Below are 25,565 nucleotides of genomic sequence, written 5' to 3'. Positions count from 1 at the left end.
GATAGACAATACAATCCTTGATAAAATCTGCAACAACTTTCTTGGTTACAGCTTTGTAAGATGCAACTTCTACCCATTTTGTGTAGTAATCAATGGCTACCAGGATAAACCGGTGTCCGTTTTGAAGTAAGGGGTTCAATCAGACCAATAACATCCATTCCCCAGGCGATGAATGGACAAGGTGAGCTTGTTGCATTGAGCTCACTTGGCGGCAACTTTATCATATCGGCATGCACTTGACATTGAAAGCATTTGCGGACATACTGAATATAATCCGTCTCCATGGTCATCCAAAAGTAACCTGCCCTGAGTATCTTCTTGGCCAGAACAAAACCATTCATGTGCGGACCACATGTCCCAGCATGCACCTCCTCAAGTAGCTTAGAAGTTTCCTTTGCGTTGACACACCTCAGTAAACCCAAATCCGGAGTTCTTCTGTACAAGTTCCCTCCGCTGTGGAAGAAGTGATTTGACAATCTTTGGAGCATGCGTTTCTGAGTGTGATTTGCATGCTCTGCGTATTCTCCTTTGGATAAGTACTCCTTGATATCATGGAACCAAGGCTTTCCATCTGCTTCTTCCTCGACATGAGCACAATATGCCGGCTGATTATGGATCCTCACCGGAATGGGATCAATATAGTTCTTATCTGGATGTTGTATCATTGATGATAAAGTGGCTAATGCATCGGCGAACTCATTCTGAATTTTGGGCACATGTCGGAATTCTATCTTCGTGAACCTCATTTTCAATTCCTGCACATGGTGCAGATATGGTAATATCTTGGAATTCTTGGTAGCCCATTCTCCTTGCACCTGGTGTACAAGCAAGTTTGAATCGCTGATCACCAACAACTCCTGAATTTTCATGTCGGTTGCCATGTTGAGCCTTAGTATGTAGGATTCATATTCTGCCATGTTGTTGGTAAAGGAAAATATGAGTTTGGTAGCTACTGGATAATGCTGACCCATTTTCGAGACCAAAACTGCTCCAATGCCTACTCATTTGAAATTTTTGGCTCCGTCAAAGAACATCCTCCAACCGTCATATGCTTAAGTAATGTCTTCTCCTACGAATGATACTTCTTCATCAGGAAAATACGTTTTCAAGGGTTTGTATTCTCCTCCCATCAGATTTTCAGCGAGGTGATCTGCCAATGCTTGTCCCTTGACTGCCTTTTGAGTTACATAGACGATGTCGAACTCACTCAGTAGTATCTGCCATTTAGCCAACTTCCTAGTAGGTATGGGCTTCTGAAATATGTACTTCAGAGGATCCATCCTGGATATGAGGTAGGTAGTGTAGGCACATAAATAATACCTCAATTTCTGGGCTATCCAGGTCAAAGCACAACAAGTGCGTTCAAGCAGAGAATACCGTGCTTCATAAGGTGTGAATTTCTTACTTAGATAATATATGGCTTGATCCTTTCTTCCTGTCTTATAATGTTGTCCCAAGATACATCCGAAGTCTCCATCTAATACGGATAGATAAAGTAGCAGAGGTCGTCCTGGTTCTGGCGGGACCAGAACTGGCGGTGTGGACAGGTATTCCTTGATCTTGTCAAAAGCTTTCTGACAATCCTAGGTCTAACTTGTCTCGGCATCCTTTCTTAACATCTTGAAGATGGGTTCACATATTACTGTGGACTGTTCTATGAATCGACTGATGTATTTGAGCTGTCCCAGGAAGCTCATTACGTCCTTTTTGCTTTTGGGTGGTGGTAACTCCTGAATATCTTTGACTTTAGTCGGATCTAGCTCGATCCCTCGGCGACTGACAATGAATCCCAATAACATTCCTGCAGGGACCCCGAATGCACACTTTGCGGGGTTCAACTTCAAATTGTACCTCATGAGCCTGTCGTATAATTTTCTCAAGTCTGCTATGTGATCCGCGGCCCTCTTGGATTTGATAATGACATCGTCCATATATACCTCTATTTACTTGTGTATCATATCATGAAAGATGGCTGTCATGGCCCTCATGTAAGTGGCCCCAGCATTCTTCAAATCGAATAGTATCATCTTGTAACAATATACACCCCATGGTGTAATAAAAGCTGTCTTCTCTATATCTTCTTCATCCATCCAAATCTGTTGATAACCCGCGAAGCAATCTACAAAGTATTGGAGTTCATGCTTGGCGCAATTATCGATCAGGATGTATATATTTGGCAATGGAAAATCATCTTTGGGACTTGCTCTGTTTAAATCCCGATAGTCAACACATACCTTGACCTTCCTGTCTTTCTTTGGAACTGGCACGATATTAGCTAACCAGGTTGGATATTCAACCACCCTGAGAACCTTGGCTTTGATCTACTTGGTAACTTCCTTCTTGATTTTCAGACTCATGTCTGGTTTGAATTTTCTGAGTTTCTGCTTGACCGGCGAACACATGGGATTAGTAGGCAACTTGTGAGCTACTATGGAAGTGCTCAAACCAGTCATGTCATCATATGACCAGGCGAAAATGTCCTCATATTCCTTTAGGAAACAAATGTACTCTTCCTTTTCTGTTGGTGACAAGTGAATGCTGATGCGGGTCTCCTTGACGGTCTCGGCGTCACCCAAATTTACTGTTTCTATTTCGTCCAAGTTGGACTTAGGCTTGCTCTCAAAATTCTCAACCTCCCTAACAATATCCTCGGGTATCTCATCTTCTTCCTCTGAGTCACTATTCTCATGTTGCGTTGCCTCATTACATGTCACTGTCACTGGTTCATCAGAAAAAGTAATAATAGCGATGTGGAAAGAAAAAGTGTAAAGATAGTAGTGAATAATAAAGAGCAAATGCATTTGATTAAAACTTAAGAAATTGTTCAGACATATCAGGGCTCGATGAATCGAGCATTTATTTTGAAACAAGTAAAGATTAAAACGAAACTACAGGAATTTTTAAGTGCCTAAAATGGCTATAAAGGTAAATCCTGCCAAGTTACCCAGGGATTCTACGGGCCTGGGATAGTGTGGCGGTCCAGTTTATGAGAACAACTCCCTTTGCCACAGTCTGAATAGTGAGGACTTCTTCCTCCTCCTCCTTAATTATGGCACATCAGTCCATGTCCTCATCTTCCAAAAACAAATTTTTCAACCCAGTAAGTGCTTTTTCCTCTGCAGTTCCCCATATTGTGTCAGCCTGGTGAAAGGCTTGTTCCAAAAGTGGCACTGGCTGCTCAAGAGGGTAGTATGGTCCACGCTATGGAGGCAACCACTCCCTGTACTCTTTCCATGTATACTGGTACCCGAGCCCAAAGGTGGTGCTATGATTTTTCAGCCGTACCAGCTTGGTGATACCCTGGAGGTTATTTCCCAACCCTTTGCCGGGTTCGTATCCAGACCATGCTAGTATGCTTTCTATTTTATTACTCCACCACTTATACTTCTCGATGGCATTGACCCGTTCAATGTGATGATAGATTTCCCCTCCTAGCCTCCTTCTATGTCCAATGGCCGGGATGGTTTGACTAGTGTAGGTGGGGTTACTCCCATCTCCATGAATGATTACCTCTCGACGGTTCCATTCAAATTTTACAACTTGATGTAATGTGGAGGTCACGACTCCAGCAGCATGGATCCATGGGTGGCCCAACAAAAGATTATATGAGGCTGGTATGTCAAGCACTTGGAATTCAATGTCTAACCAAGTTGGTCCCATCTGCAAGCAAAAGTTGATTTCCCCGATCGTGGCCCTCTAAGACCCATCGAAAGCCTTCACATTCATGCTTCCGGTCCGTATTTCATGGAAACCTTTATCCAACCTTTTCACGGTGTCCAACGGACAAATGTTTAGACTTGAACCTCTATCAACCAGGACCCTAGCAATGAACTTGTCTTCAAATTGTACCGTAATGTGCAATGCTCGATTGTGATTTAAACCTTCGGGCGGCAGCTCATCTTCGTGGAAGATAATCTTATGACCGACCATGTTGGCCATTTCTCCACCAGTGATATTATTTGGTACATTAGCCTTGCTCAATACTTTCATCAAGGAGTTCTTGTGTGCCTCTGAATTCTGTAATAGCGACAGGATAGATATCTGAGCAGGGAATTTGTTCAGGTGATCAACAACATAATACTCTTTCGCCTGTACTTTCCTCCACAGGTCATCCGACCCGGTCTCAATGACAGGCTGCCTAGCAGTGGCATCCTTACTTGAACCTCCCAGGTGTTCAAGTGTGTAGACTCTTCCAGTTCTAGTCATCCCTTGTGCGGCATTAGATTCCTCTATCTTAGTCTTCCCTTTTCGTCGAGCATCGCCGACATAATCCCATGGTATCACTTTTGAGTTGAATGGGGGTGTGGTTGACACCGTCAGAGTGAAAGGTGTGACCACTTCTACTTCAAATGGAGCGGAGGTGGCTACGAGCGGAGCTACTTCCACCTCGAATGGAACTGATGCAGTTACCTCAACGTCAATAGGTGCCTGGGTCTGAACCACGATAGGAGTGAGTGTAACTGCAACCTTAAAGTCATCGTCTTCTCGGATAAGCCCGATTGACCCCTTAGGGTCCTATTCCTTATTTGTTTCTATAACATGTACACCGTCACCTCTATGATCAGAGATGAGATTGTTGCGGATGTTAGGTGCGGCTTCCTTCGCTTGTATGACCTTGTTGTCAATGAGTGTCTGGATCTTATCCTTCAATGTTCGGTTCTTAGCAGTGGTGTGCCCTTTCATACCGGAGTGGTATGCGCAAGTTTTGTTCGGATTGACCCATTTGGATGGATTTTCTAGTGCCACGGCGGGAATAGGAGTGACGTAACCTGCGGCCTTTAACCTTTCATACAATTGGTCGGTGGGCTCAGCAATGGCGGTGTATTGTCTGGGTGGCTTGCGATCGAAGTTTGGTCTTGGTCTTGGATAGTTTTGGCGATTTGGTGGTGATTGGAAGTGGGATGGTTGGGAATTATAGGTATGATGGACAACGACTGGTTGGGAATATCTGGGAGAGGAAGGTTGATATATAGGTGGCGATGCTTGATATGTGGGTGGAGGTGTTTGGTATGTCGGTGGAGGTGTCTGGTATGAGGGTGGAGGTGTCTGGTATGTCGGTAGAGGTGTTTAATATGTGAGTGGAGTTTTTGGGCTGTGAGCCACTATTACTGCCCCAATATGTCTTTTCTTCGATATGCCACCTGATTGGGGTGCCTTATTAGTGGCTTGCAGTGCCTCAAAATTTGTTACCATCCCGCTCTTGATTCCTTCCTCGATCCTTTCCCCGAGCTTGATGATATCGGAGAATTTGTGATTTTCGATGACCATCAGTCTCTCATAATATTGTGGATCCTATGTTCTAACGAAGAATTTATTCATCTGTTCTTCGTCCAAAGCGGGCCTGACCTTGGCGGCTTCCAACCTCCAACGAGTAGCATATTCGCGGAAAGTCTCAGTAGGTTTCTTCTTGAGATTCTGAATGTGGAAGACATCAGGTGCATTTTCTGTGTTGAACTGAACCGGCCCATGAAATCTGACGCCATGCTTACCCAATTGGACAATTTCTTGGGATTCTGGTTGATATACCAAGATAACACGTCCCTAGTAAGGCTCCTCATAAAGAGCTTCATTCAAATTTTTTCATCTTTTCCAACCCCGACAAGCTTGTCACAGTAGGTCCTTAGGTGGACCCTAGGATCATCTGTACCACGAACATTTCGAACTTAGGAGGTTTGTACCCTTCTGGCAATTCCACATTGGGCTGTATGTGTCACACCTCCTTTTTAACCACCCGATAGGGGATATAAAGGAGTTTTTCCAATTTAAGTGACAATCGAAACGAGATTATCTATATTAAATTCAGAGTCGCCACTTGAGATAATTTATGGTATCCCAAGTTACCTGTTTAAAATTCTGAATCGAGGAAATTTGACTCTATTTGCGGTCTGCGAACAGAGAAATCCGAGTAAGGAATTCTGTTAACCTGGGAGAAGGTGTTAGGCATTCCTGAGTTCCGTGGTTCTAGCACGGTCACTTTGATCATACCTGGCTTAATTAAATTGTTTAATTACGTATTTTTAGAACCTATGAACATTTGCCTCTTTAGACATGATGTTATGAACTTCAGAAAGTATATAAAATCATATTTCTGCAAAAGAAATTACGTACTTGAGATGTAATATAGTCAAATAATTAATAGTAGTAATTACTAAGATCACAAAATTTTATGGTATAAACTAGTTCCTAAACAGAACGTTTTTACATTGTAAAGTGCTGGCTAGATTATTCGTAATTAAGGGGTTATCCTAAAATGAGTCACACGTACGTGTGCTCATTTCGTTTGACTCGTCAAAAATCATGTTACGCATACGTGTTCACGATTAATCACGCTTTATTATTATTAAGAAAGTTTGTCTGAAGTTACGCGAACGCATACCTCGATTTATTTTAAAAATCGTAATTATGTCACGTGAACGTGTACACAATCACGACGATAAATTCAAAACGCGCCCAAAACACTCTAACAGTGTTCATTATTCTTCCTAAATTTTGAGATTATTGTGATACCAAATTTACGAACAAGACATTATTGGGGTAAATAGGCTAGCTAACATGATCTATTACTTGGTCAGATTCCTTATGGTCCAAGGCCTGCCTTATGACCCATTCTTATTCCTTGTCAAGAAAGAAACAACTCCAATTCTTCCATCTACCCGATTAAAAACATTTATTCAAGATCCCAAGACTACATGCATCACAATCGAAGTAAAAATTAATTAAAACAATTTAATTAAAAACTAAAACATGCTACTCAAACAATGTAGAATCACAAATCAACCAACACGCGCATCAATCTATTATAACACAAGAAAAATGAGAATGAAAATTGAGAAATGAACCTTTTATTGGTGAACGATGTTGAAAATTGCAAGTCAATCGGGCTAAACAAAGCAACAATCCTTAGACCGAAACACCGAAATTACAAACCGAAACCTCGAATCGACACCGAAAAGCTCGAAACCCAAATCGACCTCAGTCAGACGATAAATTAAAACCTCCAAATATCTGACAACGGACCCTGCTTGAAACCTGGTTAATGGGTTTGAAAAAAATGAGGCTTCACTGGAGTGACTTTCGCTGCGAGCAGTCAAAAGATCCAGCAACTATAGACAAAGTGTCTTTTTCTACTTTGTGATTGATACAATTGAAAGATTATAACTTCAATTCAGTCATTTTGTAGTCGCTTTTGATAATTTAAACTTGGTTATTCATTTTTCTAATACAAAAAACTTGGTCATCTTGTCGTCACATGCATATGGCAGATTTTAAAACCTCAAGCCATTGTCAAATAAGGATCACGGCGGCACCACTGTTGTTGAAGAAGCCATTGTCAAATAATGAAAATTTGAGAAATGTAGTTACTATCTATGTTGCCTGTGAAAGAGTGAGAATCCTCGATCCCTTTTCCACATCAATGGAGATGGCTGCCGTCAACTTAGAGTGTGTCGTTTTTCTTAGCTTTTTTTTAAGCAATTGGAATTTAGGCAGTTTCTGTAATTGAGTATTTTATATGGAGGTGAGAAGGGATGATGATTATTGGATTAGAAGGAAATAAATGGCTAGGATTAAATCTTGCACTTAAGTGGACTAATGAGTTGACAACAATGGACATTTGTCTTGTTGGACTTAAATATAGTAGGGAGACTAAAACAATGTAATATACTTATAAAATATAAAAATCACATCTTAATTAATAAAATAAACTACTAAAATAAAACTAAATATAAAAATTGAAACTATTTTTTTATTTTCTTTTAATTTTTAAATATTAAAATAATAAAATTAAACTAATAAAGTGGTAGTAAAAATATGGATTAAAAATCTATAATAACTAAGTAAATATTTAACATACTACAACTAACTTAAAAATTGTGCCGGTCAAAAATTACGTGCTTACAGCTGCCCCTCTTTGCTTGAAAACACGAAGTGTTTTTGAGCAAAAAACAAGTAAGCGACGTAATTGATTTCTGACCCGACACTTATTCAAAAGAAAAGAAATATGGATGAAAGATTGTGACCGAACCCTGGTATCTGAGCTACCTACATATCCTTGGCTATAAAGGAATCAGACCACGTGTAGTTCAGAGGTCGATGAAGTGATGGAGTATGTGAAGAGGATGAGAGAGTCGAGTGAGGTTCGGTTCCGTCGAGGTTCTGATCCGCTGTTCCTATTATTACATCATAATCAAAATCTAAAAAAAAAATAAACAAGCATATCAGCTATGAATTACAAGATTCCTATCTATGAGTCTTGGTTGTGTCACGACCCAAAATCCACTAAGGGTCGTGATGGCGCCGGACACCACTGCCACGCAAGCCAACCAAAATACTTAATTAAATTCTCGTTTTAATAATTTTGAAAACTATGATTTTCCTTCAATTTTACCAGTAAAGATAATCGTTTCAAATCAAATAAGAATGTTAAGAAGTTAATAAAAGACACCCCATAATCATTCCAGAACTCGGTGTCACAAGTGCATGCGCATTTACTAGGAATGAAATAAAATATAGTGACTATCCGGAATACAAGTGGACAGAAATGAAAATACAGTAACAAATACTCTGAAGGAAACTCTGCTGGCTGCGGGTCGTCTCGAGAAGTGCAGCTCACCTAAGTCTCCGTATCAACCATGCTGCTACGCCCACTAGGCCACTAGAGATGCATGTGCCTATGCAACAAAAATACACAACAAGTGTAGTATGAGTACGAAAACAACGTGTACCCAATGAATATCCCGTCTAATCTCGAAGAAGTAGAGACGGGATGTCGACTTCGACACTTATTGGTGGTCCAATAATAATATTCGTAAAAATAAAATGGAGGAGAACATGGATTTTATAAAGCAGTTATAAACTCATAAAGCCGGAAAACAGGTAAACAACTTCTCAAATAATGATGGATTTCCAAAGATTTACTTTTTATTATCTTTATCATTTTATCTCTGGCCAGGAAAGGCAAGTATCAACATTTAAAATTCTCAAGCAAGCAATATAAGCATACGCATATCATGTCGAGGTCGTACAGCCCGATCCAACATAAATGTAAAATGTGCACTGCCGAGGGTTGAACGACGCGAACCATAGATACATCTATTACCTCACTCGCGAATCATCCATGCGATGCGGTCAACATAAATAAACAAATACCCCGCTCACGAATCATACATGCAATGCGGGCACACATAGATACACACAGTCAAACAACCAATTAAGAATTTATCGGGGAATGTTTATCCACATAAAAGCCAATTCCCTTTTAATGATTTAAGAAAAATGAAGTTTAATCCTTTTAGAAACTCATTTACCAATTCGATAGGATTTAAGCAATTCAAATGTCAATAAGATTATAAATATTTCAAGTATATCATGCTTTTGGGTCCTAGACTACCTGGACTTACACATATTAGTTGCTACGCACGGACTCTCGTCACCTCGTGCGTATGTAGCCCCCACAAATAGGAGCACATAACCAATTATTTCACCTATGGGGACAATTCCCTCTTACAAGGTTAGAAAAGAGACTCACCTCGCTCCGAAGATCCATAACTGGCATTCCACGCTCTTTCGAAGACTCGAATTGATGCACAATGCTCCAAAACAAGCCAATAATTATGCAAATCCATTAATATATGTTTAATTACTCATTACAATCCAATTTAGAACAATTCCTAACCCCGATCGAAAAATTGACAAAAGTGCCCTCGGGCCCACGTGCCCGGATTTCAAAATTTCCAGAAGAAAAAGCTTACCCATGAACTCACGAACTAAAATATATGCTTTACTCTCAATTTCATACTCAAAATCATGGTCAAAATCCAAAATGTCCATTTTATAGGTTTTCCCCCAAACCCCAAGTTTTTACCAAATTTTCATGCTCAAATTCGCACATAATCAATGTATTTAACTCAAGATAGGTGGGGTTAGCTTACCTTGTCGTTGATGATGAAAAACCCCACTTGAAGCTCCCCAAAATCGTCCACATCAAATGAAAAATGGGGGAAACTGACCAACCTCTCAATTTTATAATGATCTTACTGCCTCCAGCACTTTCGCACCTGCGGTCACACGATCGCTTCTGCGGTTCCGCAGGTGCGGCGCCACTACCGCATCTGCGGTCCTTCCCAAGCCCCATATTTCCGCTTCTGCGCTCCTTCTTCCGCATGTGCGGTCCTGCTTCTGCACGACTTGACCGCATCTGCGGTACCAGCCTTCTCCCTTCTCAACCGCATCTGCGCTCCTTTGGTCGCTTCTGCGGCTCCGCACCTGCGGCCAAAAACCTGCAGGTGCGGTTACACTAGATATCAGCTGCTGAAGCCCTTCTTCAAACTCCAAATTTGATCCGTTAACCATCCGTAATCCACCTGAGACCCCAACCAATCATGCCAACCAGTCCCAAAACACATTACAGACTTGTTGGAGGCCTCAAATCATATCAAACAATGCTAAAACCACGAATCGCACTCCAATTCAAGCTTAATGAACTCTAAAATTTCAAACTTCTACTTTCGATGTTTAAACCTATCAAATCACGTCCGATTGACCTCAAATTTTGCACACAAGTCATATTCGCCATTACAGACCTATTCTAACTTTCGGAATCGGAATCCGACCCCGATATCAAAAAGTCAACTCTTGGTCAAACTTCCCAAAAATCTTCAAATTTCTATCTTTAGCCAAATGACCCCAAAATGACCTACGGACCTCCGAATTTACTTCCGATGGTGCTCCCAATACCAGAATCACCATACGGAGCTATTCCCAGACTCAGAATCTCAAATGGACATCGATAACACTGAAATGCGCTTCAACCCAAACTTATAAAATTCCTTCAAAATGCTAATTTCTACATTAGGCGCCGAAATATTCCCAGGTCTTCCAAAACCCAGTCCGAACATACGCCCATGTCCGAAATCATCATACGAACCTGCTGGAATCTTCGAATCCTGATTCTGAGGTGGTTTACTCAAAAATCCAACCTTAGTCAAGTCTTTCAACTTAAAGCTTCCGAAATGAGAATTCTCTTTCCAAATCAACTCCGAACTTCCCAGAATTCAATTTCGATCGTGCGCACAAGTCATAATACATGAAGTAAAACTGCTCATGACCTCAAACTACTGAACGACGCGCTAGAGCTCAAAACGACCGGTCGGGTCATTACATTCTCTCCTACTTAAACATACGTTCTTCCTCAAACATGCTAAGAACTGTGTTGGAGTTGTTCGAAATCACTATTTAACACCTCGAGCACCTACCCTTGCTACCACAACTCAGCTAGGCACCCTAGCTCGATCAATCTGAAGATACCCTTTTTCACTTAGGCAAATAAGCCTTAGAGCCCAATTCCAACATCCGGAATTCTCTGCCAGTCCTATTCCAACATTCACTTACCGAATCAATAACTACACGCAACACCAAAACATGACTGCATACCTTATCTGAATTCACACCTTGCACCACTTTACTCACAGGACCACAATAATATTCTCTGATCAATTTAGTCGAAATTCCATGAATCTGATGCTCCCATTGCACCTCATGACATACATAGGTCTTGCTCTAACTCTTACAATACCGCCATGACGGAAGAGATGTGTAGAAATTCATAACTAACTACCGAATCAACAATCATTGGGTCTATACTCCTGACAGGAACTATCACCTCATTCTGAACCAAATAATGGTCTTAGCTCCTTAATATACTTCATATAATCAGATTGCACTGCTCCTAAATCCAATGATCTCATCTCACCCAGTACGAACTGCTCAGGCAATAAGCGATCCGGGACATGATCAAAAATCTCATATGATGCCACAATGTGCCAATAAGCTACAAATTCGAACGTGATACAAAGGAAAACGAACTCGAAAAAGGAAATCCAATTGCCTCGCTCGCTAATCATACCTACGACGCGGTCAACATAATTAAACAAACACCCCGCTCGTGAATCATACATGCGACGCGGGCACACAGCTAGTATGAGTTTTCCTTAGAAAGATAGGAAACAAAACACATAAAAAAAACAAATATAGGAATCTGTACTCAACATTACACTATTGCGGTGCGCAACCTGATCCAAACAACATACCCATGGCGGCGTGCCACCCGATCTATACATAAAATTCATAAAGGAGTTACACAACGAGCCAGATTGCTCATTACAACAAAATACCGAATATCGGTCACAAGCACACTAAGTGCATAATACCATCCATGGGGAGACATATAGCGCCATAGGCTACAAAACTCAAGCACAACTGAGGTGCAATATACGATCTGAATCTCGAGAGCCATCTTGCTCATATAACATCATCTCTGCGCGGAACCTCAACACATAAGAAATTTACCAAGCCGTCTCGCAACTCATATGGCGCAATATATCATTACATGAAATAGCTGACGACGAAATAGTACCCCGACTACTATTTCATAAGGAGCGCATGGCTGAAATGAACACATCTGGCCTGATATAGAGCCCATTCACATTTAAATCCATCCATAGACCTACAAGCTGATTCTGATCGCACTGAACCAGGCTAATAATCTCTCAAAGGTCCATAATCACCCCCTTTTTCTCATAACACACAAGAGCAACCATCATAACAGGAGTAATCCTCCACAATCCGCAACCAAATAAACCGTGTGCCCTCCAGGCATCAATTCTCAATTTAACGACATCACTACAATCCTCATACTTGATTTAACCCTTCAATCAATCAAGTGGCTACATGCCACACTAATACAACCTTCCTGTAGGGCACGCTCCCACAACCTTCCGTAACAGATAACAGGTCTGTACATCCAAACCACCAGCCGCACTAATGCTGAAAGTGATCAAGAATCCTTAACCAGGATGCAAAGCCTTTTTCATAAAACACCAATCTAAGGTGACGCTGAAGACAATACCAACTTACCTTAAATATCGAAACTCCTTTCTTGCTCATCCGAGCTCGTGACATCCTTGTCAACACCGAACTGCGACCTTGATCCTCACTTCAAATTCCAAACCACTCACTGCACCCAACATGCCAATATACGATAGAACACGATTTTCATCATAACTCCGGAACCACTAATAGATTAACACTTCATCATATAACAACATTTCACTTAACTCACTTCAGGAGAACCACAACAACACACATGTAAATTCTCATAACCATAAAATATACAAACCTTTAAGTAGTGGTTTAAGCCACCATAGCCCTTCCGAGAGCCGCCTACACATGACAGGCCATAGTAGAAGAATATTTCAGAATAATATCAATTACAACGGCTGACAAGCCTCACACGTACCGTCACAATTCACTTGCATAACTAATCACGCTGAAGGAACTGATCACTACCACCAATATGCCAACTCAACTATGGCTAACCAGTCTATCTTCTCCCAATTTATCCTTGATTGCCTTAGAAATAATGATAACTCCATTCAACACATAACACACTCCATCCTCACTCATCCCGAGTGACCTTGAATCACGAGACCATGCTGTCTCAAATCCCACGAACCATTTCATACCTCCCAAATGCTACACTGCAAGTCAAATATCATAGAACATTGTGGGCCTTTTCTCATAAGCTGCTACAAAGCTTGATTCTTAACCGTACCTATAGGCTCGAAATCATTAGGCACCACACTTTTACCCCTATGAATCCACTAGAACCGTTGTTGAGAGCCACCCACTCTGACTTGGCCCCGAATATAATTAACTCCATGAATCTTCTAGCGCATGAATACCCTCTCAATGAAGCACCCGACAGAATCACTTCCCTTGAAACTCGCATCTGTACAGGCATAAATCCCGAATCCTTTCCCAAGTCTGAACATGAGCCAATAAGGCCAACCATAGCACACCTTTAACAATTCCTTTTCTCAAATTACCACTTATGTTCTTTTCCCGTAGCTGAAATAACCCATCAATATGCTAATAACCAGAAACCTTGCAAGTAGTTAACCATGCAACCCAATCATAGGCGGTGGGACTCTCCCACTTAGCTTGAAGCTACTATTACACAACTCTGGAATTCACTAGGATTCCTTATCTCTTATTGACATAACCTTGCACGATCAACTGCCAAAATTCTCGGAATCTTTTTGTAAAACCCCTTCTTATACTCTGAATCATCAACCACATTCGCACAACTGATCTCTTTGATGTATAACCAATAGAATTCTTTGCAGAAGCTTCGCCAACCATGCGACCGCTGATCTACTCACTAGAGATAACCCACCTGCGGAATTTACGTGCCGACATCTTCCGACGCTGCTACACGGGGTACAATCACTACGACATCAATAACCTATCCTGAGTCTGAGCTCACTCTCTAGCTGCAGAAGTCCATTCACTCCTCATAGACATCAACCGAATGTGCGACAATATCTTCGAATTCAAAGTTATGTTGCATCCTTCTTCATATCAAGCAAATCTCTTTCGTCGTATCCGATCTCCCACCACGTAATAGCCAGTACTTCAAATTACATCCGTAGACCCCAATTACCAATCACTAAAATTCCCAAATTATTCCAAGCCCCCCTTAAGGTGTGTAGTTATCCTACCACAAAGCCCATATGCAACTCCGCCACTCTCCCACTTTGATGGAACTCACCCCTTTAATCGACTACTCGACCTTTGCATTCTTATACCTGGCCTTTTAGAAATTTTAACCACCGCTTGACACTTCCCACATGTCCTTCCTCATCCTTTGCCGCTCAGTTGTTGCCATAAATAAAAATCTTTCTTCGTAACACTTGAACCCACAAATCGCTACTAACTTTAAACCTCTCCAAAGATCATTTTTCTCGAGCCATCAGCATTAGAAACACCGATTCAATCCTAAACCACCGCACCCCGCGAACTCTGACAGCCGTTTCTCCAATATTATTTTACAATATCTTACCCCAAAGGCGAATCGTAGAAGACCATAACACCCGCGAACTTAACACATGCAATCGAGGACGACGACACTACATCGCAGATGAAAATTCCACCACGCTTGAAAATACCAAGTCTCGTTACTCCATCACCCTAAATCTGGACATTCATAGGCTAATTGCTTTTCTTCCACCGGAAAGAAATATCAGATCTCTAAATCGTGCACTGAGTAGACTTTCTTTCAAATCATTTGCCGCCCCAACATATAGGCAAGTATCCTACCATCAAGTCAATACTATGCGATAACCAATCGTGAGTATCATAGAAACCTGTGCATGGCCTCCAAGCTCTTAGAAGCACAACTACCGAGCCGAAACGATATAAAAATCCTTTTGCCAGGTGACGACAATAGCCTGACCAACTATATCGGGAGAAACATCCCGCACCACATCTGTAGTACCATTAAAATTCTTCAATTCTCGATTTATAACAAGCGGTTTGCGTCGCATAAGATTGAGTAGGAAGGAAACAAGGGCATAAGCCTCAAGGAATCAAATCGCACGATGAGGAATTAAGAAGGGAAGTGCTCCTAACAGCCCTATAGCCTCTCAAAGATAAGTACAAATGTCTCCGTACCGATCCGCAAGACTCTAATAGACTTGCTCAAGACTCGTGAGACCTAAGAGAACCTAGGGCTTTGATACCATGTTGTTACGACCCAAAATCCACTAAGGGTCGTGATGGCGCCGGACACCACTATCAGGCAAGCCAACCAAAATACTTAATTAAATTCTCGTTTTAATAATTTTGAAAATTATGATTTTCCTTCAATTTTACCAGTAAAAGATAATCGTTTCAAATCAAATAAGAATGTTAAGAAGCTAATACAAGACACCCATAATCATCCCAGAACCCGATGTCACAAGTGCATGAGCATTTAATAGGAATGAAATAAAATACAGTGACTGTCCGGAATACAAGTGGATAAAAATGAAAATACAGTACAATACTCTGAAAGAGACTCTGCTGGCTATGGGTCATCTCGAGAAGTGCATCTCACCTAAGTCTCCGTATCAACCATACTGCTACGCCCACTAGGCCACTGGAGATGCATGTGCCTGTGCAACAAAAATTCACAGCAAGTGTAGTATGAGTGCGAAAACAACGTGTACCCAGTGAGTATCCCGTCTAATCTCGAAGAAGTAGAGACGAGAGGTTGACTTTGACACTTACTGGTGGTCCAATAATAATATTCGAAAAAATGGGAGGAGAACATGGATTTTATAAAGCAATTATAAACTCATAAAAGTCGGAAAACAGGTAAACAACTTCTCAACTAATGAAGGATTTCCAAAGATTTACTTTTCATTATCTTTATCATTATATCTCTGGCCAGGAAAGGCAAGTATCAACATTTAAATTCTCAGGCAAGCAATATAAGCATGCGCATATCATGCCGAGATCGTACGACCCGATCCAACATAAATGTAAAATGTGCACTGCCAAGGGTCGAACGACGCGAACCATAGATGCATCTATTACCCCTCTCGCGAATCATACATGCAACGCGGTCAACATAAATAAACAAATACCCCGCTCACGAATCATACATGCGACGCGGGAACACATAGATACACATAGTCTAACAACCAATTAAGAATTTATCGGGGAATATTTATCCAAATAAAATCCAATTCCCTTTTAATGATTTAAGAAAAATGAAGTTTAATCCTTTTAGAAATTCATTTACCAATTCGATAGGATTTAAGCAATTCAAATGTCAATAAGATTATAAATATTTCAAGTATATCATGCTTTTGGGTCCTAGACTACCCGGACTTACACATATTAGTAGCTACGCACGGACTCTCGTCACCTCGTGCGTATGTAGCCCCCACAAATAGGAGCACATAACCAATTATTTCACCTATGGAGACAATTCCCTCTTACAAGGTTAGAAAGGAGACTCACTTCGCTCCGAAGATCCATAACTGGCATTCCACGCTCTTCCGAAGACTCGAATCGATGCACAATGCTCCAAAACTAGCCAAAAATTATGAAAATCCATTAATATATGTTCAATTACTCATTACAATCCAATTTATAATAATTCCTAACCTCGATCGAAAAATTAACAAAAGTGCCCTCGGGCCCACGTGCCTGAATTTCGAAATTTCCCGAAGATAAAGTTTACCCATGAACTCACGAACTCAAATATATGCTTTACTCTCAATTTCATACCCAAAATCGTGATCAAAAATCCAAAATGTCCATTTTCTAGGTTTTCCCCCAAACCCCAAGTTTTTACCAAATTTTCATGCTCAAATCTGCATATAATCAATGTATTTAACTCAAGATAGGTGGGGTTAGCTTACCTTGTCGTTGATGATGAAAAACCCCACTTGAAGCTCCCCAAAATCGTCCACACCAAATGAAAAATGGGGGAAACTGACCAACCCCCTGATTTTTTAAAGATCTTACTGCCTCTAGCACTTCCGCACCTGCGGTCACATGACTGCTTCTACGGTTCCGCAGGTGCGGCCCCACTATCGCATCTGCGGTCCTTCCCATGCCTCATATTTTAGCTTCTACACTCCTTCTTCCACAGGTGCGGTCCTGCTTCTGCGGCGACTTGACCGCATCTGTGGTCCCAACCTTCTCCCTTCTCAACCACATCTGCGCTCCTTTGGCCGTTTCTGTGGCTCCGCACCTGCGGCCAAAAACCCGCAGGTGCAGTTACACCAGATATCAGCTGTTGAAGCCCTTCTTCAAACTCCAAATTTGATCCGTTAACCATCTGGAATCCACCCGAGGCCCCCGGGACCCCAACCAATCATGCCAACTAGTCCCAAAACACATTACGGACTTGCTCGAGGCCTCAAATCATATCAAATAATGCTAAAACCACGAATCACACTCCAATTCAAGCTTAATGAACTCTAAAATTTCAAGCTTCTACTTTCGGTGTTTAAACCTATCAAATCACGTCCGATTGACCTCAAATTTTGCACACAAGTTATATTCTCCATTACGGACCTACTCCAACTTTCGGAATCGGAATCCGACCCTGATATCAAAAAGTCAACTCTCGGTCAAACTTCCCAAAAACCTTCAAATTTCTATCTTTAGCCAAATGACCCCAAAATGACCAACGGACCTCCGAATTTACTTCCGATGGCGCTCCCAATACCAGAATCACCATACAGAGCTATTCCCAGACTCGGAATCTCAAACAGACATCGATAACACTGAAATGCACTTCAACCCAAACTTATAAAATTCCTTTAAAATGCTAACTTCCACAATAGGCGCCGAAACATTCCCGGGTCTTCCAAAACCTAGTCCGGACATACGCCCAAGTCCGAAATCATTATACGAACCTACTGGAATCTTTGAATCCCGATTTCGACGTCGTTTACTCAAAAATCCAACCTTAGTCAATTCTTTCAACTTAAAACTTCCGAAATGAGAATTCTCCTTCCAAATCTACTCCGAACTTCCCGGAATTCAATTTCGATCGTTCGCACAAGTCATAATACCTGAAGTGAAGCTGCTCATGACCTCAAACTACTGAACGATGCGCTAGAGCTCAAAACGACTAGTCGGGTCGTTATAGGTTGGTTCTTCATGCGGACTCTGATCTGAATCTTGATGCTTGTTAGCTGCAGGTGCTGGTTCTTTCCTTTTTCAACTTTTCGGATCAAGGCGGGACATGCAAAGCTTGTGACTTCAATTACGTCTTGAGCAGTCAACATCTTTTCTCCACTTCTACACTTTGAATTCACTTCTTTTTTCTTTTTCTTCTTTTTTTCTTTATTCTGGATTGAGACTCATTCTTTTAGTCATCTCGAACCCTGTGCCTTGAGGTAAAAGCTACTCAGACACCAAAACAAACAAAAAACGAAATTTTTCTGCCCCAGTTTTAACTAGGAAAATTTTGTGAGATATTGTAACAAAATTCTAAACTACTTCTTTATTGAAAGCAATAAAAGTCAGGATTGTGTATCTTTGAGAAAAAGATATTAGGGAGTGGAGACCCTATATCTAAAAGGAAATCAACTAGGGATTAGAGACCCTATGTTGGAAAGATTACCAGGTTATGCTGGCATCAACTAAGGAGTGAGACCCTGTGTTGGGAAAAGATTACCAGGTTATGCTGGCATCCACTAGGGAATGAGACTCTATAGTGGAAAAGTGACACTACTGAATTGTGTACCTATGCTAAAATGAACCAAGAAGGATTTTTTTTTGTTGTTTGTTTTGGAAGAAAAATCAATTTCATTTTTTTTCTTTTGAGAAATCATTCTTTTAAACAAATTTCCCCAACATTGTTTTTCAAAGGCATGAACAAATGACTTTTTTTTAATCGAGACATCCTCTTTTCTCTCTTTTTTTTAATTTCCTAGGAGAAAATTTATCAGACTAGGTTTTTATATCTTAGGAGAAAAATTCATCAGACTAAGACATCTATCCTAGGAGAAGGTTCATCAGACTAGGTTTTCTAATTTATTATCTTAGGAGAAATATTCATTAGACTAAGATTTTGATCCTAGGAGAAAAGTTCATCAGACTAGGTTTTCTATCTTAGGAGAAAGATATATTAGACTAAGACTTTGATCCTTGAAGAAAATTCATCTGACTAGGTCTTTTTTTTGGTATCTTAGGAGAAAGATTCATCACACTAAGATTTCTATCCTAGGAGAAAGTTCATCAGACTAGGTCTTCTATCTTAGGAGAAAAATTCATCAGACTAAGATTTTGATCCTAGGAGAAAGTTCATCAGACTAGGTTTTCTATCTTAGAAGAAAGATTCATTAGACTAAGATTTTGATCCTAGGAGAAAGTTTATCAGACTAGGTTTCTTTTTTTTTCTTTGGTTATCTTAGGAGAAATATTCATTAGACTAAGATTTCTATCCTAGGAGAAAGTTCATCAAACTAGGTTTTCTTATCTTAGGAGAAAGATTCATCAGACTAAGATGTTTATCCTAGGTGAAAGTTCATCAGACTAGGTTTTCTATCTTAGGAGAAAAATTCATCAGACTAAGACGTTTATCCTAGGAGAAAGTTCGTCAGACTAGGTTTTCTATCTTAGGAGAAAGATTCATCAGACTAAGATTTATATTGGGAGAAAATCCATCAGACTAGGACTTGTTATCCTAGGAGGAAAAAATGTGAAGATCAATGGCAAGATTTTATGCACAATAGCAAGACAAATAAAGGCAGAGATTCGAGAAACTTCCCTTTGTCGGCTCTTCTCTTCTTTTCTTTTTTTTGAACCACTTTCCTTGCACTGCTTTGAAAATGGTGATCGGTTTGTGGCCTTGAGTCTTGGGTAGCTTGGCTTCTGCTCAATCAGCTTGAGTCGGTTTCAAGAGACTTTTGCTCTGCATCAACCCTAATTGCTTCACACCCAGTACCATTTGTATTTGTGGCTCAATCAGCCTTATCCCAACTAGAGATCTTTTCATAGGTGACCTTTTCTGATATCTTGAATGACTTCTTGCTTTTTGAGCAATTTGTCTGTCAGAGAGAATCACAAGTTATATTTGTTTGCGCCAAATAGGCTGACAAGAGTCTTTTTGGGGAAGCCTTTGCATGAATCCTCAAGGCATGTTGAATGTAAAAACTGAGTGCACTGGACAATTTACGTTGTGCAACTTAAAAGCTGATAGTAAATTTTGAAATCTTTTCTTGCTTGTTTTTACAAGGACTGACTCAGAGTGAAAGACACAAATGATGCAAAGAAACAAGTATTAATAAGAAATGCCCCTGTCGGAAGGACAAAAGGAATATTTTTGTTTTATTTTTTCTTTTCAATAACTAGCCTTAATGGTCATGACATGCATTTTGGACTCAACGGCCTGATCTATCAAACTAATCTAATCTTCCCTTTTGCCATTCTTATGTGATTTAAAGTCGGGCTTGTTCGTACTAATTCTTTGCATCAGCTTTGCGACTCACTTTCGACTAGTGGTGCCCCGAGGGATTTTCACCTACAAGTCTCTCTCATTTATTCATCTCTACTTACCGTCTCCTTACAGTGCCCATGATGGTTTTCACTAGCAAGACTCTCTCATTTTTTTATATATATTTTCTTTTTGTGTGAGAAACTTGACAGTGTTCTATATCATGTGACAGTTGTTGCTCATTGCATGCGTCTCCTGGCATTCTTGAAGGCTGATCAGGAGGTCTTTATTTGGAAGATTTTGGAGAGGGTTGGAAAAAAAGACGTCATGACGGCTCAAAATAGACTCAAAATAAAGGGGTTTTTAGACTTACAACTCTTGGAATCGACTCTTTTAAAAGTGAAATAAAATCTTTGCCCTAGTTTTAGCTATTGAGGATTTTTTGGATTTTTTTGGAATTCTTATTTGGTTGGACCGAACCGTGAGGTTGCCTACGTATCCTTTTTTAAGGAATTAGGTCGAACGTAGTTCAAACATCTGAACTAAACTATTTTTCATCTTTCTTTCTATATCTCTTTTTTCTTTTTCCTTTTTTTTCTTTGCCCCAGCTTCTATTTTTGAGGGCATGGACCTTTGACAATTCTAATTTTTTTTTTCACTTAGAACTTTCTAAAAGTTGCCCCAGTTTGTACTCTTGGGGCATGGACTTTTATTGTTATTTCATTTTTTTGACTTTTGACTCTAAACTTGATTCCAAAAGGGTGGTTAAAGAAAATAACACAGGCTCAAAGGGGTGACAAAGGGTATAAAGTATTTGGGTAGCAGAAAAAGGGCCTCCCAGCCTCGAGAACGCCAAACATAGTATCTTTTCGCGATCATAGCATTGTCGGACATGTCTGTCTTCTTGGTGTGTCGTGGTCACAAGACACTTTCCATCCCTTAGTGTCAAACTTTCCAACAAACTTCAATTGATTAAACATCATCAAGCCCGATCTTCACAATGATTTGAAGGTGAATTTTACTCGACCTTAATTCCAAACTATTTCAACTCTTTATTCATCCTCAAAAGTGTTTTTTTCAGTGATCCAATTCCAGATTAAATCAGTTTCTAAGATCTGGCCAAAATTTTCGCATGCATGTCATGTCATTAGAACTAGCGAGAAAAGAACTAAGAACAGAATGACACAAAAGGACAAGCTGTATTTTATTGAGCAAAAGATTAAGGGTTTGACAACAAGACAAACAACCTAAAATCCGAGTTACAACCCTATAAGACTCACACAAACAGAATGGAGGGATAGAAGGGTTTGACTCAATAAAACAACTAAAATCTGGATAACAACCCTGAAATAACCCCGATAGTAGAAAAAACATCAAAACAAGCTACCAAGATTCCTTCCTAGTGAGGAGAGAATGACTTTTCAATTGCTAAGCTTGACATTTAGCCCCAAATTTGCTCATCAGAATCACCATGGCCTTCTCCAAATTCAGTCGGCAAGTTCCCGAGAGGATTCTCATACTCCATGTCATTAGGCATCATCCCTACAAAGTGTGCATCATCATGTGCAGGTAAAGGATTCTGCGTGATATTCTGTGTGTCACTATCTTGGATCATAATCATTTTTTCCTGGATCATCCTTTCTATTTCTCTTTTCAAATCCCGACAGCTTTCAACATTGTGCGCATGGGCATTGGAATGGTATTCACGCCTTTTAGAAGGGTCAAAGCTTATTGCACGTGGGTCCACATGATTTGGAGAAATGGGTGCAATTATGTCATAATGTTTTAACTTCTCAAATATGCTTGCATAGGACTCTCCTATTGGTGTAAAATTATTTTTCAATCTTTGTTCCCTTTTATACCCCTGGCTTGGATGTGGGTTATAGGGAATTTGAAAATTTTATGGAGGCTGGTGGAGATTTTGTGATGCTCGTGCTCGCCTTCTTGGGTGATTTGATGACTGGACAACATACTGAGGTGGAGCAACAGAGTATTGTGAGTTTTGAGGTAGATAGTAGTGCTCAGGAGCATCATCGGAAAACAGACGAGGATGGTCATACCTTCGAGATGCTCTCCTAGGACCTCTTTTCGACCCTGATATCATCATGATTTCTTCGTCCTTCTTATTCGTGTCACTAAATTTATCAAATTCAATCTAGACAGCCTGAGTTGTGGCTTTGAGAACTGCTTGACTTATAATTCTGCTTGTCTTAAGACCATTCTCAAACATTTCCCCCATTTTGGTTGTTTCCGAGAAGGATTTACCCACTGCGGACATCATGTTTTGAAAATAATCTAGCTCTTGAGCCTGAAGAAAGACAGTGATTAGCTCGTGGTCATCCATGGGTGGCTTAACTCTAGCTTCTTGCTCTCTCCATTTAATGGCATATTCCCTGAAACTTTCAGTTGGTTTCTTCTTCAGGTTTGAAAGGGAATTGCGGTCTGGGGCGATGTCGATGTTGTGTTGGAACTATTTGACAAAGGCCTGTGCCATGTCCTCCCAGACATACTAGCGAGATGTGTCTTGATCCATAAACCATCGGAGGCTACTCCCTTAAGGCTTTCCCCAAAATAAGCTATTAGCAATTCTTCACTTCTTCCAGCACCTCTTAACTGATTGCAATACCTTTTCAGGTGGGCTATTGGGTCTCCATGTCCATCATACTTTTCAAATTTGGAGATTTTGAAACCAAGTGGCAAACGAACATCGGGGAACATACATAGATCCTTGAAGGCAATACCCTTCTGACCTGCCAACCCTTGCATGTTTTTCAACTGTTGTTCTAAGCTTTTCAGTCTTTGGGTCATTTCTTCCTGTGCCATCTTTCGGGCAGGCTTCTCAATGTTTGCAGGAAGATCAAACAAGTACGAGTGGTACTCAGGAGAGTGGTACTTCTTGCTGGGTAGCAAATTGTGACTCATGAGTTTTCCTCAGTACCACCGTCGGTTATGGGACGGTGAACACAGACATAACAGTAGTGGTTATCTAATTGATTGTCAATGACACACTTTGGAAGCACGCAACAGAAGTTCCAGCTATAGTCGTATACTTGAGATAATGACTGAACCCAGGTGGATAAGATTGATCAGACAATGAGACCGGTATGACAGTAGTCGAGATGGGTGTGAACTCTGGGAAACCATTAGAAGAAAATGGTGGTCCTTGGCCATTAGCCCATACTTGACACATTTCAGTCATTTGCTGCTTTAGTACCCTATTTTCCTCAACCATAGTAGACTTTTGCTAAACCCTCTGACCCTGAGTCTCTTGAGCACTAGTAACAACTTCGATGTCACTTGTCATTTTTTCCTTTGGATTTTGTGTTGTTAGCTTACCACAAACCGACCACCTCAACTTTCTTCACAATTCAAAACAAACATGTTAGAATGGTCACTCTTCTTTTTTTTTCTTTTTTGTTTTTTTCTTTTCTTTTAAATAATTGGATCGAACCTAATGTTGGTTGCCTACGTATCATGTGGAAACATGAACCAGATCTTGCGTAGTTCGGGAAGATTAGGAATAAAGTAAATAAACTAACTCTTTTTTGGATTTTGGACTTTTTCGAAAGAAAGACTTAAAAAGAAGAAACAAAATATTTTTGGATTTTGATTTGTTTGTTTGTTTTTTTTTAAAAAAAATTAAGAAGAAAGACTTCTAAAGAAGAAAGAAAAATATTTTTGGATTTAGACTTTTGTTTCCTGGAATTTCTAAAGAAAAACTTCTAAAGAAGAAAGGAAATATTTTTGGATTTTTGGACTTTTATTTTGAATTTATGAAAGAAATACTTCTAAAGAAAAAAGAAAATATTTTTGAATCTTGAATTTTCTTTTCAATTTTCGAAAGAAGAATGAAAATATTTTTGGATTTTGAGAAGAAATTAAAAAGAAAATATTTTTGTATTTTTTTTAAAATTGGGTTCTAAAAGAAAGACTTTCTAAAGAAGCAAGTACTTGAAAATATTTTTGAATTTTTTAAAAAAATAAAAATAAATTGTGGGCCGGAACCGATGAGGTTTGCCTACGTATCTCACATCCGGTAAGAACCAGACCCGCGTAGTTCGGCGTTTTGACATAATTGGAAAAACATGATATTGACTCACTTTCATTTTTTTTGAAATACATTTTCTTTTCCTTTTTCTTCCAAAAAATTTGGCAGAGTTTCGAGGAATTTTCAAATATCGGGGTTTTCAGAACCGGGTGAATTCTCTATCCTACCTCACTCTTGGTTTTTTCTGTTGTTTTTCTTTCCTTTCCGATCAACATACAAACCGAAGAAAATAAATATACAAATAGCACGTAAGATGAATCAGGATGGTCTTTCATTTCGGGTACACCCTGTCCTCGACGGACCCAACTGCTGTGTTGAGTCCCCAAAGTCAAATGTACGTGATGCAAACAAACATTCCTACTAGGGATCCGGCATGCGGTTATGTTTTTCTAGGTTTAAACCTAGAGTTGTGTTCTAAACCTGGCTTACCCAAGCAGACAACTTGAGCCAAGGTTGGGGTGACGTACAGGGAGCACGAAAGTCTACCCGGTCTTGTTGCTGGCCCAACCTCGTTCTATTTGGTATAACTTCTAACAGAAAAGTGGGCCATGCGAACGTGTGCACCATTTTTAGAAGACTCAGAAGGGATGCGTAAGAAGACAGTTTAATACAGTTCAAATAATATTAAAGCGGTAAATAAGCGGCAATTAGCACATTAGGTCCACAAATACAGTAATATCAACAAACAATAAAGTCAAGCATAGATCATATTAACAAGTTCGTATTCTGAACCCT

General features: G+C 40.1%; 1 protein-coding gene across 1 annotated transcript in view; it reads right to left on the bottom strand.

Moving 5' to 3' along the window:
- The window catches only part of LOC142162833 (uncharacterized), a 44,290-nt gene extending 20,276 nt beyond the window's left edge, over window positions 1-24,014 (bottom strand). The window contains exon 1 of the mRNA XM_075219805.1: window positions 23,792-24,014. Within this exon, the coding sequence (XP_075075906.1) occupies window positions 23,792-24,014 (223 nt within the window). The remainder of the gene's footprint in view (window positions 1-23,791) is intronic.
- Between the last annotated feature and the right edge of the window lie 1,551 nt (window positions 24,015-25,565).

This window comes from Nicotiana tabacum, chromosome 1 (genome assembly GCF_000715075.1).
Source record: "Nicotiana tabacum cultivar K326 chromosome 1, ASM71507v2, whole genome shotgun sequence".
NCBI classification, from domain to species: Eukaryota; Viridiplantae; Streptophyta; class Magnoliopsida; order Solanales; family Solanaceae; genus Nicotiana; species Nicotiana tabacum.
This window is presented reverse-complemented; position numbering and strand designations above follow the sequence as displayed.